The sequence below is a fragment of the Perca flavescens genome, chromosome 1 (assembly GCF_004354835.1).
Source record: "Perca flavescens isolate YP-PL-M2 chromosome 1, PFLA_1.0, whole genome shotgun sequence".
Classification (NCBI taxonomy): domain Eukaryota; kingdom Metazoa; phylum Chordata; class Actinopteri; order Perciformes; family Percidae; genus Perca; species Perca flavescens.
The window spans coordinates 33,363,842-33,380,810 of NC_041331.1; the positions used below are offsets into that span (position 1 = coordinate 33,363,842).

The window sequence follows — 16,969 nt, forward strand, 5'->3', positions numbered from 1 at the left end:
CTCAATGAGCTTCATGAGGTAGTCACCTGAAATGGTTTTCACTTCACAGGTGTGCTTTGTCAGGGTTAATTAGTGGAATTTTTTCCCTTATTAATAAAAAACCAAAGGGGGGCTACTTTAAAGAATCTAAAATATAAGACATGTTTTCAGTTATTTCACACTTTTTTGTGAAGTACATAATTCCATATGTGTTCATTCATAGTTTTGATGCCTTCAGTGAGAATCTACAATGTAAATTGTCATTTGAATGAGAAAAAGTGTGTCCAAACTTTTGGCCTGTACGGTACATATTCATTCCATGTTCTCCATAACTAGCTAGAAAAACGTAAACCGTTATTGCACAGTCAGATTGCACTGAGGGGGGCAAGGGATGCGTGTAGGTTTTTATGTTTGGATGTGTGGATGACATGAATCATTCATGTAAATACAATGTAGCACCTGAAATTTAAACTCATGAATATTCACTGTCAAACAAAACATTTGGAAGACAGAGTTAAGGTAAGTGCTCATCTCTTTTATTGATGGAAATCCAGTCTTTTCAGACAGCTCAGTACAACAGCTAAAACATAACTTTACATTTAGTTAGTTCTTACACTCCATTATTACAATCAGAAGCATGTTAGACACATGAAGACAGCTACAGTGGGTCACCAACATAAAAGGGGAAGGACAAGCAGAGGGGTTCTACCGCTCACCCACTGTGGTTGAGAGGGACAGGGTGTCAACCCTTCACCAGGTCCCCTTTGAAAAAACCCTAAAAGTGCTCAATAATATCAGTCAACTTTAGTGAACCATACACAAATGTCATCTTAGAAATGCAAATAAAAAAGGTAAAGGCTTTATGATGCATCTAATAAAACAAATACAGTAACTAGCTCAAACACCACTGAGGTGGACATCCAAAACTAACATTTCTCTATTGTCAGACAAAATATAAGTAGTATTGGATGTCCCAAAACGAAATACTTTACCAAGTCAAGTATAATATTGAATGTAACAGTGTCTGGAGGAGATTAGGAGTGCAACACTTACAGATACACTTACAATACAGTGATAGCTGGCATAGAGAAGGGACACTTCATACAGAAACCACTACAGAAGGATCCGTTTGGGTGGAAAGTTAGAGCCAAGGCTGCTCTGTGGGAGGAGCCCTTAGATTTAGGATGCCACGTTTGTTCGTTATATCGGCAGAGCAGTGCGATTAGTAAACTGGTACAGTACCGAAGGTGCTCTGGTAACATCAGCCTGCCCTAACACCAACTCCACCTAAACAAGAGCCAGTATGCACATGCACACAGACCGGGATGCATTCACTCTCAGACTGGTTCACCTTTAGTAATACAAGTGTTTGAGTGAATAAATACAGCAGTTTTTGGTCAGGGTGTATTAATCTGAGGCCCTGTAGACTGGTTTGACTGAGACAAATAAATGAAAAACAAATTGAGACATAATGTGGAATTGTAGCCTTCACTCCCACCCAAAACAGCACCTTGGCCATGAAGACTATATTCTATTTTCTTTGCATTATTGCCTAAATGATTAATTGGTCAGGGATTGAGTTTGTGAGCCCGGGTGTTGGATGAGAAGGGCTGTGAGCTGCAGTGGAGTGTGGGGTGGAGCGCTATGAAAGATAGATGAAGGTGGCGGGAGAAAGCAGAGCAGCCCTGTTTGGCTGTTCAGGCAACCAGAACTACGCGCATGGTGTTGGTGTAACCGGAGCCTGGGCGCCAGCCGGTCAAGACGATGACGACATCTCCCACTTTGAAGAAGCCTCGGGCCTTGCCTGGTAATCAAACATTAAACATGTAACTAAACATTGCTTTCACATTTTGTTTAGCACAGTGGCCTAGCTTCACACCAAAAGGTATTATGCTGGAAACACTGTACATTTGTACAATTGTTCTTCTACACTGTTAAATAGTTGTGCAAACTACTACAAAAAGGTGACAGATTCTTACCCATATCCATGGCAAAGTTGACGCGCATGTCAACGTCCTCTGCCCACACGTCGTGGGCGGGCTTGGTGTAGAGGACGGGGAAGATGCCGCGGTACAGGTGGGCTTGGCGAGCCGTCTGGGCGTTACGGGTCACAGCGAGGATGGGGGCACGGGGCCTGTACCTGGAGATCAGGTGGGCGGACCTGCACATACACAAACATACAGCTAGGTATAAAAGGTTTACCTTACCTCATTCACATTGTCTTTTAAACTAATGACAACAACAGTATGACGTAATACTTCTGATGATTATGGAGGACAACAGCTGAACAAGTGCAGCGCTAAAATAATAAATCATGCTTACTTTAAGTGTGCAAAAAAATGTGTTTACTCTTGGTTTTAAAAGTCAGTAAGAGGCTCAGTTACCCGGAATGGCAGTATGTTTTTTTACATGAGTATAGATTACTAGGATATAAATTTAATAGCAAAATTCGGAGACAAATATTGTATAAAACCTTATGTTGAATCACACTTTTAGCACAGTATAAGCAATTAACCTTAACACCTTGTACATGTAAATTAACTCAATGAAGATGGATTCTTAGAGGAAGCAATTCAGTGTGATTAAAAACCCTGCACCCCACATACAGCAGGTGTCAGATATTTTGGCTGGTTTACATTTTGGCAGAGCTCCTGTATGCTGAGCTCAACGAATTTCATATACTTAAATCAAAACAACAAAAAGGTTGAGTTGTCATTCCCAACCAGGTGCAACGCAACTAACAGGGTAGTTAGGGAAGCGGAGCAGAGTCTTAACGTCCACACAATCAGCCAAATTAAGGGACACTTCTGGTGTATCCTGGGTGTGCAGAGCCTTAATGTCAGTGGCCCAATCAAAATGTCCACTCACACACACACACACGTGCATTAAACCAGTGAGGACTTAGGGCTGTAGAAATTACCCAATCCACAATTTATACCACAGTGGTATAATGTTAAAAACAGGGATGACTGCTGGCAAGAACAAGGTAACATGTATGTTAATGTATATAGCAGCACGGTCTACAACTCATGATTTCCAATACAGTTTTCTAATTTGATATGATTTCATATACTATAAGAAGCTACAGTATGTAGTAGCATTCAATTTGATTAAATATCATATGATGTTAAATAAGGTATGTGACCAGTGGCCATTGGGACTGGGCTAATGACAACTCCTACTCTTGCAATCTGTTGCTATCTGCACACACACCCTATGTAAGAGCACACTTCAGACACACACGTACACACAACATCAAAGGAGAGGGGATCTGCAAGAACAAATTAGGTGGTGGAGGGAGAATCAGAAGCCGTATTGTCGACACCTTACCTTCTGGACTAGGATCATTTCACCTTTTGCCTTCTCTTTCCTACCTCCCAGTCTTGGTGAGAACAATCATGGCACTAGCGCAGCATTTGAAGGCCGACTCAACGGCACCAACAGCTACGGCCTCGGAGGGGTCTCTGGTCAGTTGGGAGTGTCTCCTCAGCTCCTCAAACTGCTGTCGGTGGAAGGTGGCCGCCTCGGCCTCTCGTGCTATCTGAGCCCAGAGGGACCATGAGGGAAGGGGGGTGGGGGGTTACTCTCAAACCCCCACACTACCACTACTGCATGCCGAGTCATTCACACCACTGGGAGTGCCGGGCAAATACGTAGATAGATTCCTGGTTAAACAAGGTTAGTTGCTGGAATAATGGACTAACACCAGTCAAACTTTTTGGTAAATGTGTGCCTTTTTACTGCAGGTCTTGGAAAAAGAGCATAAATTTGTCCACATGGGTAAAAATCAACCAGCAGTCTACTTAAGGCGTTTGCCAGACTCTCCCAGTTACTTCGTCAGTCAGTCCCTGTCTGGCCCTACTCTCCCTAACTCAGACTCCTGAAGTACCGATTTCATTTTCCTCTTTGAACTGCTAGGACCTGATAAACCGCCTACCTTCCAGAGCCAGTGAGCACAATCAACCCAGAGGCTAAGCTCTTAAAAGAGGCCTCAACAGCGCCGATTGCAATAGCCTCAGCGGGGTCTTTGCAGTACGGCGTGGAACGACGCAGGTCCTCAAACACCTGCCGGTGGAACATGGCTGCCTCGGCTTCACGAGCGATCTGGCACAATTGAGGGCAAGATGCATCAAGGCAGGCACACACACAGTTAGTGGGAGAAAAACATTTAAACGTATCCAAGAGGCAAAATTATACCACAACCATTTACATGAGGTATTAGAATAACAAAACTGTACAATACAACCCATTCTAATCTGACAACTATGCAGCTGAGATAACCTTTTTGAAAGGACTATTGAACCTTAAGTTTAAAAGAAGAAAAATGACAGAGCTGAGCTTAATAATAATATATAAAAAGATGACTTAAAACTATTGAAAAACCAAATTTAAGTCAACTGGGAGTTGAAAAATGGAGCTGGGAGTTAGAAGGCTACGCACTGCACACAGATGTAAAGAAATGGTTAAAAACATTCAGGAGGAATGAACAAGAATTGCATTAGAAAGATTGAAGTAAATGAAGAAGACAATGCCAGATAACAAAAAGTGAGTTAGAAGCAGAGTTGGTCCACGCAATGTTACAAGAAGTCTTCTGAATAAAAGTACGGTTTTAGGTCAGTGAAAGTGGTCGTTCACTTTGTACTGTGAAGCACCCCATGCAAAATCAGCATGAAGGTAGCAAGCGCAAAGGCGGGGGGGTGCAGTACTGCTGAGTCACTCCTACATCTGCATAGCAGTGCAAAAACAGAATGTAGCCGAGAACAGTGGAGGTTAGCCAAGAAAGGCCTGAACAACGATTAAGCATTAAGTGCATTATCCATCCATGCAATTGATACTAATTGTGATTTTACCTATGACTTCATTATTAACAGTATTGGGTCTGAGACTTCAAAAACATGTTTTTCTTGTGTCTGTCCCTGACTGAAAAACACAAAATTTTCTCAATCCATTATCAGCCTAACTTCATTTAACATTTGTGGCGTTTTTTTTCACAGGGTGGAAATAATCAACCAAAACAAGTTCCTTTGCGAGACGATTTTGCAGAGGCCCCATCTCTGCATCTGGATCTTAGACGATTGTTATTGGTTTAAAAAATTGCAAACGATCCCAGAATGTATCGGAGGTGTAGCCAGACCTTACTCAGCTTGGGTGGATTAAAATGTCCCAACGTGCCATTACGGTAAGTTACACATTTGACTGTGTTCCTATTGTATCAAAAACCACTGTCCCAATTATCCCAACTTATTATCCCGAAATGATGCAGGTCCAGCAGTTTATAACATCTGTAGGGGTTTTCCCCAACTTTGCACTATTATCATACCATTACCTTTAAGTGATCACATTTTTAATGATGATCATACACCGATTACTCCTAAGCATGCATAAAAGGTAGTGAATATATAAATTGGAAATTAGGGGATGGATAAATGAATAAATGAGAGGCGCTTCCAGTTGGCCTAACAAACCCACTGACACCTTCTTCAGCAGCTGTTAGGCCAAGTGGAAAAAGAGATGTAGAGTCATTGGGAAACTGAATGAGAAGCCATAGAAGTTTTCGGGAGAACACAAAAAAAAAAAAATTCAGGAAATGAGAAAGAGCAGTCTCCCAGTCTTAAGAGCATGCTTTAAGTTATATAAATCACAAATAAAGCAGATTTATCCCATAAGCATAATTATTCTCTCCAATCAATAATCCTTTTTTTTTTTTTATTATATCTCGTTATGCTTTGAGTTTGAATACATTATTGTAATGTGTATCTTGAATATACATTAACCCACCATGTGCTGTGTGCGTACTGCCTCCAGAGGGTAATCTCCCTTAGCAGTCTCTCCACTCAGCATGATGCAGTCGGCTCCGTCCAACACGGCGTTGGCTACGTCACTGCCCTCAGCACGGGTGGGTCGGGGCTTCTTGATCATGCTCTCCAACATCTAAATGGTGTTGGTGTGAGGTGTTGGAAGGTAACATAACACAAATCTTAAAAAACAGCCGTTTGAGTGATACAGATTGAATGCTCACATGTTTTACAAAGATTTAACTGAGACTGCCCTCCTTCACATTAATATAGCTGCAAATATGGACATATTTGAGCTGTCCCAGTACAGCCAGTCATCTGCCAGTTTTTAAAAATAACCAACCTCAGCTCCTGGGGGTGATATAGCTGAAGAAAGACAGTTATGTCCTTTGCTTTTTATCTAACCTGAGTTGCACATGTGATCGGCTTGCCAGCTCTGTTGCAGCGACCGATCATCATCTTCTGGGCTAGGAAAACCTTTTCTGTGGGGATCTCAATTCCCAGGTCACCACGGGCCACCATGATGCCATCGCTGGCCTCCATGATCTCATCAAATCTGCACAGGAGACCGAAAAGAACTCATTTTAAATCACAAAGTAAATTTATCATAGGATGTTTGGAGTTTGAAGGCCACGTAAAAAGGATTCATAAAGAAAAAAAAAAAAAAAAAAACAGCTAACCAAGGAATTAATAAAATAAGATCAACAAACAACTTATCACAGCACACATATATCAAGGTGTAAACAAAAATTATTTTTTTTTGGATTCCACACAAAAAAAAGAAGACAAAACACTTTATCCACACACACCTGCGTACACCCTCGTGGTTCTCAAGCTTGCTGATGATCTTGATGTCTTTGCCTTTCTCTCCCAGCACTGCTCGGACAGCGTGTACATCTGCTGCTTTGCGGATGAAGGAGGCAAAGACCATGTCCACGCCGTGCTCCAAGCCAAACTGAAGGTCCTGGATGTCCTTTTCTGAAACTGCAGGCAGGTCTACAGCAGCACCGGGGAGGTTCACGCCCTTCTTGCTACCCAGGGTGCCACCATTCTCAATCTCACACATGAGGAAATCGGAACCTGGAGAGACAAGGAAATATTAATGGGCTGAGGCCTTTTAATTGGGAATTAATACATAGCAGTGCTTTCTGAACATTTAATGATCACAAGAGATTTTATTCACGTTTGCCAGTCCTCCACTCACCAATTTCCTTGACCTGCAGGGATATGAGTCCGTCGTCAATGTATATCTTGCTACCAATTTCCACCACTTTGGTAATGTTCTTGTAGTCGAGCCAGAGGACCTCCTCACTGCAGTTCTCCTGATAAGAATCGTCCAAGGTTATCTTGATCATGTTGCCCTTCTTCAGCTCCACCTCAGCGGTGCCGCTCTGTCAAATCATTAACAGACATCATTTTTACTTTCTGGTTGGTTGGTTTTTCTGCTAAATGCTAATAAAGCCATTTTAAAAGACTACTAGGCGATGCTAAACTCACTCCCTTGATGAGGCCAGTCCTGATCTCTGGGCCCTTGGTGTCCAGGGCAATGCCGATAGGCCTGTATTGGATACTGCCAGGCTCAAAGCTCTCACATGCCTCACGCACGTTCTTGATGGTCTCTGCATGGTACTAAAGAAAAGAAGGGCAGTACAACAGGTTGAAATATCTTCAGAGATAACACCAAGCAAGATACTAAACGGATTTTTAATTTGATCATACCTGTGACCCACTAACAAATCATGATACTATCACACACATTTAAATAAAAAGAAATCTCAATTTGGCGGAGGCACTGGTATTACTAGACAGACTTACTAAAAGATAAAAGGTTGTATTCAGCAGACACAAACATTAGGCCAGGTCAATTGAAAGGCAAGGTGTGTCTGCCATATCACACAGTCGTAAACATGAGTCATACTGTCAGCATCAGTATAAGGGTCATAGAGTTCTTTCCACCAAGTGTCACAGAGGAATCTGGGTGCACCAAGCAGAATAACTTAGAGCCTTTAAGTTCAAGTGCCTTGTGAATTAAGCATTACATAATGCCATTAAATAAGACCTGAGAGATTACATAACCTACAGTATCACTTAAGTAGCATTATACAGATATAGAATGTCATCGTACGTGTCCCTGAGAATTGCAATGTCTTTTGCCTCAAGCGTGTTTTATGAGTGGGTCAACTACACAAGTGCAGGGTTTCTCAGGAGGAAGTTCCTCAGTGAAGTTGGTGTTAAACAGTAGACCCAATACAACCCAACAATCCTATCATAATTAGAAATGTAAACAGACTTGTCTAAAATCATTACTTATGTGGCCTTATATTGTTCACACCGTCAACAGAATCTGGACCTTGACCCTTGAAAAATGTTTGGGGAAATGACGCAAGATAACTTTAGAGAAATTCAGCACCGTCACGTTAATGTTGCAGCCATCTTGGCCAGTGTTTGTGGCTTTGAAGACAGCTCTCTGCTGCACATGGCTTAAACTGCCCACCTGGGGAACCAGAGCTTTCAGTAATAACTTAAGTGGTAGGTAATCACATTGGCTGCCTTTCACACTGGCAACACATTGAGCTAACACTACATTCACTGCACTGGATAGTGCAGAATTTTGGTAAGAGACAGAGGTGAGGTAGACAGTGTAATGTTTGAGACCAATGTTGCACAGGTGACTTAACTGTATGTAATTTGTGTGTATAGGTCAGGGTCCATACATTTGTAATTCCATGTTCTACATGTATAGCAAGCATGTACAGTGAAACGCCAGTTAGTTTCCAGCCAGTTCTCATTTCATTAGATATTATTAATACGGTTTGTTTTTTTAGAAATGTGACTTTCTGGATTTGCAACATAATCTACTTCCCACTTCTTACTTTAGTTTAAAGTGGACTGACCTTGGTGTTGGTTTGTCAACAGACACAATTACAGAGTATCAACGTGCTGCCTGCTGAGGAGATAAAGGGCAGGAAGCTACAGAGGACGTATTTATAGTACCCAAAGCCAACAAAGCTCCGATTTATTTTGCTTTCCTCCGAATCTAGACCAACCTTCAATATTGTTGGAACACCTTTCTTAAGTTTGCCATAACTCATTCAGATATTTGATTTGTCTTTTTCCATTAAGCAAGCCAAGCAATCAAAGTGATATCACTTATCTGGCTTTTTAGATCAGAACTTGTACTGACCGATGGCGAGACTAATCCGCTAATTCTCATTTGTCTGTTTTTTAAATAATTATAGTCAAGAGGGATGTTTTACCTGTGAGGCCTCATGGGTTTTGACTTATGAATGGTTACTGAAGTTAGCTTAGGCACATATCATTTTGTGCACTGATAAAGAGCTGGGTGCTTTAGGTGAGATCTGCGTCTGGTATAAGCCACTTTATTCACCGGTCCTCCAATAAAACTTCAAAAGTATTAACTTTACAGAGCATGTGCCCTTGTAAAGGTAAAGGTACTTTATTTGTCACATACACGTAGATGTAGCAAAATTCATTCTCTGCATTTAACCCATCCCTCAAGGGAGCAGTGGGCAGCCAATGACAGCGCCCGGGGACCAACTCCAGATCTGAGCCAGTGCCTTGATCAAGGGCACTGCCTGGAGAACCTAGTACATGTTTTTGATGGTGGGGGAAACCGGAGCACCCAGAGGAAACCCACGCAAACATGGGGAGAACATGCAAACTCCACACAGAAAGGCCCCGGAACAACCTGGATTCGAACACAGAACCTTCTTGCTGTGAGGCCACAGTGCTAACCATTGGACCACCATGCTGCCCTTGTGTGAGACACAGATCAGACTTAGTCAGGCTGCATTAGTTTGAGTTGAACTCGTTAGAAAGCCCATACTCTAATCTTAAGTAAGTTAGCACTACTATTTTTTCCATTCATGCTGGCTGGCCTAGTCTTGCTCAATGTGCCAAGCTGATTTCAGTTTATAATGAATTACGTGCTTGCGCACTGTGCATTGTTGACTTTCTACTTTCACCATATTTTTTTAAAGTTACCAACACTGCTTGAAAAGCTAAAGAACTAGACAAGAAAAAGCAAGACAAACAAAGATCAACATACCAAGCAATACTATTCTGTGATAAGGCACAGAATGTTTATGGGAAATTGTCAGAACAGTTTAAACGTGACTTTTAACAATGTGACTGGTTAGCTGTAACTTTAGACAAAATTGTGCAAAGACCTACCTCATGAGAGCCATGGGAGAAGTTCAAGCGAGCAATGTTCATTCCAGACTTGATCATCTCTTGCAGCATATCCACCGAACGGGAGGCTGGCCCTGCAGGCAGATATTGAAAGGAAAGGATTTAGACTTGTCATAACTTTTTAAATGTAACATTTATTTTAGTTCTCCTGGTAATAAAGTGAATACATGTCCAGAGTCATTTACATTTGGATGACACACTATCTTTAGGTGAGGAAAGACTCATTTTGATTTAATGATTAGTACATTTCTAGCAGGTTTTATTTATAAAAGTTCATGAAGTTGAGTGTGTGAGCGCAAATATGTTTAAAATGTTATTATGAAATAAAACTGCGCAGTTCCCAAAGATAATTGTAAGAATTATCCACCTATCCACCTACTAGCAACCCTATCACCTCAGCAACTAAAAGGTTTACCAACCAATGGTGCAGATGATGCCTGTGTTGCGTGCGGTGGTGGGCTCTGAGTCGATGTCTAGCAGGCACATGTGTTCCAGGAAGGTGTCAGCCATGGCAGCGTTGAGCTGCTGTGTCTGGATGAAGGCAGAGCCCATATCTACAGATTTTAACTGAGGCATGGTGATCACTGGTGTAAATGGAGAAGTCCTGCAGAAAAGAAAAATGGAGAAAACAAGTTAACGTCGAAGACTCAGAGATGGCAAAATAGATTTCTTCAGTTGACCACTGTTGGTCCAGATTTCCTTAACCCTTTTCAAAAGCTACCAGCCACTACCAACCAAAAGTTTAAAAAATGAATCAGCAGGTTATATTGTATACTAGGATTGCACAACAGTGTTTTTCTTTTTTTTTTTTTTTTTTTTTTTTAAATCGTAATCACAATATCCACTTGCGCAATAAACCCTGACTAAGATGCGAAATTGCACTTTGAATAAAAGTAACAACGTATTCAATTCTGTCTGTAGCACTATTTTGTCTATGCACTATGCTGTTAACTCTCTGGCCAATCAGACAGAGCCCTCACAGTTATGCATTGTCTGATTGGTCAGAATCTGCCTGCATGTGAGTGAGGTTTATTAGATTAGTGTTGCTGTATTACTCTGCATGGTTATTGCTAGTAATATTGTTACAGCGATATTCAACGTTATCGCATATGTTCCTCATATGGTGCAGCCCTAGTGTATAGTAGGCAGTGGTGGCCTAAAGGTTAGAGAAGAGAGCTGCGACCGGGAGGTCGCCAGGTTCAATCCCCAGACCGACAGGATAAAATCTGGGTGGGGAAAGTGAAAGAGCAGCGCTGGTCCCTCCCTCATTACCACCACTGAGGTGCCCTTGAGCTAGGGCTGGGAGATATGGGGAAAATCAAATATCACAATATTTTTGACCCAATACCGCAACGATATTGTAGTGTTGACTATTGGTGCTTTCACAAAATATTTACACAATGAGATTTTTGATAAATAATCATCAGTAATGTGGATATAATGACTAAGTGTATAAAGGCAATTAATAATAGAACAGTTACAACACCCTGGTAAGTTCAGAAATTGACATCACTTTACTGTAAAATAATCAATGCATTGAATCATGGACATGGACGATGTTGCATCGATAATCAGCAGGCTCATAATCGATTATTTCGGTTTACAATTTAATGTAGGCCTAACAACATTTCTGTTTACATATTCTGTTATGTATTGCACATTCAGGAAGTGCCATGTGCTCAGTGCTGTAGTTTTATGTATCCAATTTATTTAGTATTAGTGCACTGCAGAATGTTTTGTTTTTGAAGCTTGATAAGCTATGAATTAAATATCCTACATGGCTTTAATAGAAAAATTTATTTGACGCATCGTGATATCGAATCGAAGACATGATAATCGTAACTGAATCGGGAGATCAGTGAAGATTCAAACCTCTACATCATACTCCACACAGAGTAAAGTACTATAGCTTATTGAGTTACTACATCACATTGTACATTATGTTCTCATCCACTTCTCCCTGAGTCACCCATGGCAACGACAACATCACGAAGCTCATCTACAGGGCTGGAACTGCCAAGCTTTCATCACTCATTGCTAACCAGAAAAAGGGAAAAAGATACTGTACACTGCAAGCACAGAAGAGATATTACCTCAAATCCTGTGTAAATGGCTCAATACTTGCCTGAGACGCTTCCTTTTTTCTTCAGCCTAGCCCTGTCACCATTATGAAGGACACAGTATAAACTAGGGGAGTCACTACATACCGGACATCTGTCATTTACATTTTCTAATTCTTCTTTAAAAAGATCAGGACTATTTAAGTCCTGTGTCCTCATGAGGTGGTCAGAAATTGGCCTAATTTTATTTCTCTACAGAAGCTGGGATCTAAAACGAGTAGCCTGGATTATAGCATTACCAAAAGTCACTAACTTAAGAAAAATGTTGCTTCAATACTTGTAAGTGTAAAAACTCTTACAAGAAAGTGTGCTGACTACCTACATTCCCACTGCCATAAACTATCCACCTTTTGTAATTTTCACAATCAATATTACCCATCAGTACGATACAATGTGAAGATACTGTACATGATCATACATTTGAAACTTACGGCACTTTTTCAAACAAGGATAGAAAGTATTTTACAATCAAAAACAAACAAATTTAAGAATAAAATTGAAGTTAAACAAAGCAATAACGTAAAACATTCATAAAATACAGGTGATGTATAAGATATGTAGTTGATAGAAGATACCAATAGCCCTATGTAAATTTTTCTCAATTGGTTTAAAGATATGAGTGCCTGCCAGGTGCAAACTCCACACCACAGTCTAAACCACCCATGGACGGATTAAGTTCTCTCCGTTTAAATTATACATTGAATGCATTTCAACAAAGAACACTCTCACTGGTTGCTTTGTTGGCAGAGCAACAGGATAATAAACTGATATCCCTTTATGTGCAACACACACAACCATGAAGGCTGTGGGCAGACATCCACATGGGCTGAACCACAAGGAAAGACTGCAGGGGGGCATTTCCCTTAACAATTTTATTTCAAGAATAACAATAGTCAATGAACTATCTAGACATGCTTATGGCAGCCATCTGGTGAAGAATCATTCTTAACTACTTTGCTATTGGAGCATGACCAATATAAATATCGCAAATTCACAGTTTAATGTAATACTACAGCAATGCAACACTGACAGTTGCAATTGCAAAACTGAAAGGGGATGCACATTTAGCTTAAAATGGAAATTATGAGAACCCCCCCCGCCTTTTTTCATTTGAATCACAATGTCCTGCCATTTCCAGCAAGGCTTATTAAGAGATTACTATGAGTCATGCACTGTTTTATGTTTAGCCTGCTATGTGCATCCACCACAAAATGTGCTCAACATCTTTGCATTACTATCATGGAGTCACATTTAATTAGTGAACAAGTCCTAGCATGTATCTTTGTTGGTTTAACTGAAAGTCACCCTCAATACTACCTGCATCCTCGGGTGAGGTGTTATTTTTGGAGCTATCAGAGGAAATGTGCTTCTGGTATTACTTTGAAAATCAGGTAGTAGCCTAACTATCCCTCAGCAAGTGCAGTAATGTCTTCGTAAGTCTGATCCAGCTTGCCAAATCCTGGTTGTCATTGAAAGAATTGCTGACAGACAGACACGGATAGGGTGTGTGTGACCCCAGTGAGCAGCAGGCGTCACAAGCCAAAAGCAGCCATAATAACCCTGACACTGATGCAGGGCTAACTTTAGAGCTGGCTGCTAATAATCACTGCCAATCCCCTCCCAAGACTTCTTCTGTAGCTTTGAAACATACTCTCTCTTTGTAACATGCACGCAGTCAACTATTTCCTTATCACTATGCCTGTGCAATCATAGCAGCAATCGTAGCATTGCTGTAAGGTGACATGACATTTAGTATTATCTACTTGATGCAACTCTGGGCTAATCCAAGTTGGCTCACACAGAGACCATTTCTATCCGTCACACTCACACATTCATCCACCATTTGCAGGTTGCACTACATACCCCCAGTAGATTTTCCTGGTCCTCCTGGGGACAAACGGACACGTTACAACCAATGACCTCCACAACAACCCCAGTGTGTTGGATCTTCCAAGGTTAATGAGTGAACCACTCCCTGCAACAGCATTCCAAGCTAAATTGACTGCTGCAGTGCGCGTGCATACATATGACACTTTCAGGTGCTCAAGAGTAAATCCCTTCAATAAGGATAAAGGATATGAAGAGTGCCTGCTGTGACCGAGCAATCGCCATGACCGCATACAATGGACATGCATGAGACTTCCACAGCGACACACCAGAGCAGTGCCACACCAATGACATTAGCAGCAGTGGTCATACAACGCCCCAGGACTAAAAACAGAGTCTTGGCTAATAATAAACACACAGCATGCAGAGTCTGTTTGTAGAAATATAATACTATGAATGTACGATGGTATTTGCATATGCTTTCGTATGCCTGTAAACTCCTAAAACAAACCATGTTGGTGAGGTACTGCTGTACATATTCAATGCATTTCAAATGCACGTAAATCATCTGGCGGCATTTTTAACCAAAGCACGTTGCATCAAATTGAGTGCATAAAGTTTTGTCAGTGCAGTCAAGTGCATCTGCAGTGGCAAAGGGATACCCATAATTGGTAGTTTTCCACGCCCTGGCTCCACGTAGCATTAGTCAGCAAATATGCAGCTATGGTGGGCAGGGAGGGACTACATGAGAGAAGCTCCAGCTGCAAAAGGCCTAGTCTACTGCACTGACATCAAGCTCAGCTGCAACTGTACCTTACCACAACAGCAGGTCAAGGACACTTCAATCCAGAACAGAAAATTTAAGTTTTGCCTGGTGGACTCCACATTAGTCGACTAATCGGTCATTTTGGTCTTAGTAGACTAAGATTTCTTTAGCCGAATAGTCATTTTAATATGCCTTTTCATGCCAAGTGACTTATTTCACAAAAACATATGCGCATATCTCTGGTAAACACAAGATTTTAAAATTATGCTTTTGCATGAATCTTTGTGAAGAAACTCATTTTTACTGATCTGTCGATTAAATCAACTAGACCTTTTGTCAACAGTGACAGAAAGAACATTGCAATGACAGTGTCTCCAACATTTTGTTATACACTAAACTAATATTTCTCACAATACAACACAGCAAAAGCGGGCTACACCAAAGGCCCTATGCATATCCTACCTAAGGCACAGTTTATTTCACATTACAATTTAAAATGCACCTTTACACAAAGCACTGCATTGGTCAAATCATCTTTCTGCTTTTTGGGAACAGGCCTTAGTAATCTCATACCAGACAACACAGTCCAAGCTGCCAGACAGAGACTAAAAGCCATAACTACTTACAACTTAACATGAACCTAAACCTACTCGTCGTAGACAGACAACGTGTTAGACCTGCATTCCTGCCCCTGTATCCAGTGTCAACAAGGCCTATTATCTGTGGCACTACTACTGCAGCAAGCTACTGCAGTGACTCTGCATAGGCAATGGAAAGATTTCAAGCTTAGTTTATCATAAGATGGTTATTTCCTACAACATAACGAACGAGGTTCAGATTTATTTTAAGTGTTTCTGATGAAATATGACGGGAAAGAATTATGTATGAAAGGATGAACGTGAGGAATGTATCGACTGACTAACTGCCACGTGAAGAAAAAACGATGAATAACACACGACTTTTAATAATGCAGGATAGTTTGAGCTTTGGTGTATTTGTGTCCCTAGTCAAGACGCATTAGTATTTGTATTATAATGGACCTTTTTCACAGCAGACATTTTGACTTGTCATAGTAGGAAAAGAACAGCTGAAATTGATAACCTTAACGATGGCTCAATTCCATCAAGTGTCCCAGTAAGCTATTTCAGTGAGTCAGCATGCACAATACCAGGACCTCAGGGAATGCAGCCATCAGTAATGGTTTTGAATACACCAGTGCTTTTCCTACTATGACATGGTTTGGAATATACCTGTGCTTTTCCTACTATGACATGTTCATGTCTGTCGTGAAAAAGGTCTATATAGGCCTACTTAACATAACTGCAGACGATGCGCTAAAGGTCACGTTCTCATCCTGCGTCACATTTTCCTGATCTAGAGACGTCACAGAGATTGACCAATGGGAGGCCAAAAGGACGGATCCGCCACACCCACAACAGGAGGCAACAGGAAGCGTTTCTACAACGTTCAACACTTAACGCATCACATTTAATTTCATAATTTCAGTTATAATAATTGTGTTTAGCGATAAAAACAAGACTACAACGTATTAGCAAGTTAGTGACAAAAAAAGATATGCTCAATACACGGACAAATTCCCTCACTCTACCCATCTATTAACTGCATTTACAAATCACAATGTTGTAGAACAAATACCAAACCATCATAGCAGGACAAAAAATAGCTCGTCTACGATAATCAAATACGTCTAGGTGTAACGGCATTTTAAAACATGATTTCAAGCTAGATACTGAAGAGTGGAAACAAGCCACCAGTGAACGACTCATAATGTTAACTTACGTTACATTTAGCTTACTTTAGCTACAGCTCGCAGGATGTAACGTTAGCTACAGCTGTAATAAAAGACAAAAGGTTTGAAAGGCAGTTTGTAACGGCGCAAGTGTCCCACAATAGGATCAGGTCACTTCATAGGATCGATAAGCGACCAAGTTGCAGCCCATGTTGAAGATACCCACCTTAAATCGTTGAACAACTGCTCGGACTGATGTAACTGCCGTCGTTACACTGAAGAGACCAGCTCAAGGTGATCTCCCTAGTACCTCACTCTGCGGAACTACTTTCTAGGGATGCTGAGACATATCCATCCGAGAGAATACGGATACATGAAAATAAAAACACCGTCTAAACACATTTATACCAAACGCACTCATCACAGACTACTCAAACGTGTGTTTTATTTTAGCATCACTCCTGTGGAAAGTCAAGGAATGTTAAAAACTAAAAACGAAGCGGAATGATACGCAGATATG

At 41.0% G+C, this 16,969-nt stretch overlaps 1 protein-coding gene across 4 annotated transcripts; it reads right to left on the reverse strand.

Moving 5' to 3' along the window:
• Window positions 1-493: 493 nt before the first annotated feature.
• Window positions 494-16,963, reverse strand: pkma (pyruvate kinase M1/2a). Of its 4 annotated transcripts, none has more exons than XM_028572892.1 (11): window positions 16,676-16,963; window positions 10,406-10,590; window positions 9,969-10,060; window positions 7,272-7,403; window positions 6,979-7,165; window positions 6,584-6,854; window positions 6,180-6,330; window positions 5,758-5,910; window positions 3,917-4,083; window positions 1,959-2,140; window positions 494-1,783 (listed from the first exon to the last, which is right to left on the reverse strand). In XM_028572892.1, exons 2-11 carry the CDS (start codon window positions 10,560-10,562, stop codon window positions 1,677-1,679), a joined length of 1,599 nt encoding a protein of 532 aa, XP_028428693.1. In that variant the 5' UTR covers window positions 10,563-10,590; window positions 16,676-16,963; the 3' UTR covers window positions 494-1,676. The 4 variants fall into 4 exon arrangements, with proteins under 4 accessions (XP_028428693.1, XP_028428701.1, XP_028428683.1 ...); XM_028572900.1 differs by lacking the exon at window positions 16,676-16,963 and adding an exon at window positions 16,516-16,658; XM_028572882.1 differs by lacking the exons at window positions 3,917-4,083; window positions 16,676-16,963 and adding exons at window positions 3,354-3,520; window positions 13,970-14,262.
• Window positions 16,964-16,969: the final 6 nt, after the last annotated feature.

Excerpts from the sequence above, each read along its gene's own strand:
- pkma (XM_028572882.1), bottom strand. The coding sequence starts at position 14,241 with ATGCATGTCCATTGTATGCGGTCATGGCGATTGCTCGGTCACAGCAGG. Across the intron at positions 6,331-6,583 it reads AACCACGAGGGTGTACGCAG|ATTTGATGAGATCATGGAGG; the intron begins GTGTGTGTGGAT and ends TCTCCTGTGCAG. Across the intron at positions 2,141-3,353 it reads GTTCTCACCAAGACTGGGAG|GTCCGCCCACCTGATCTCCA; the intron begins GTAGGAAAGAGA and ends GTGTATGTGCAG.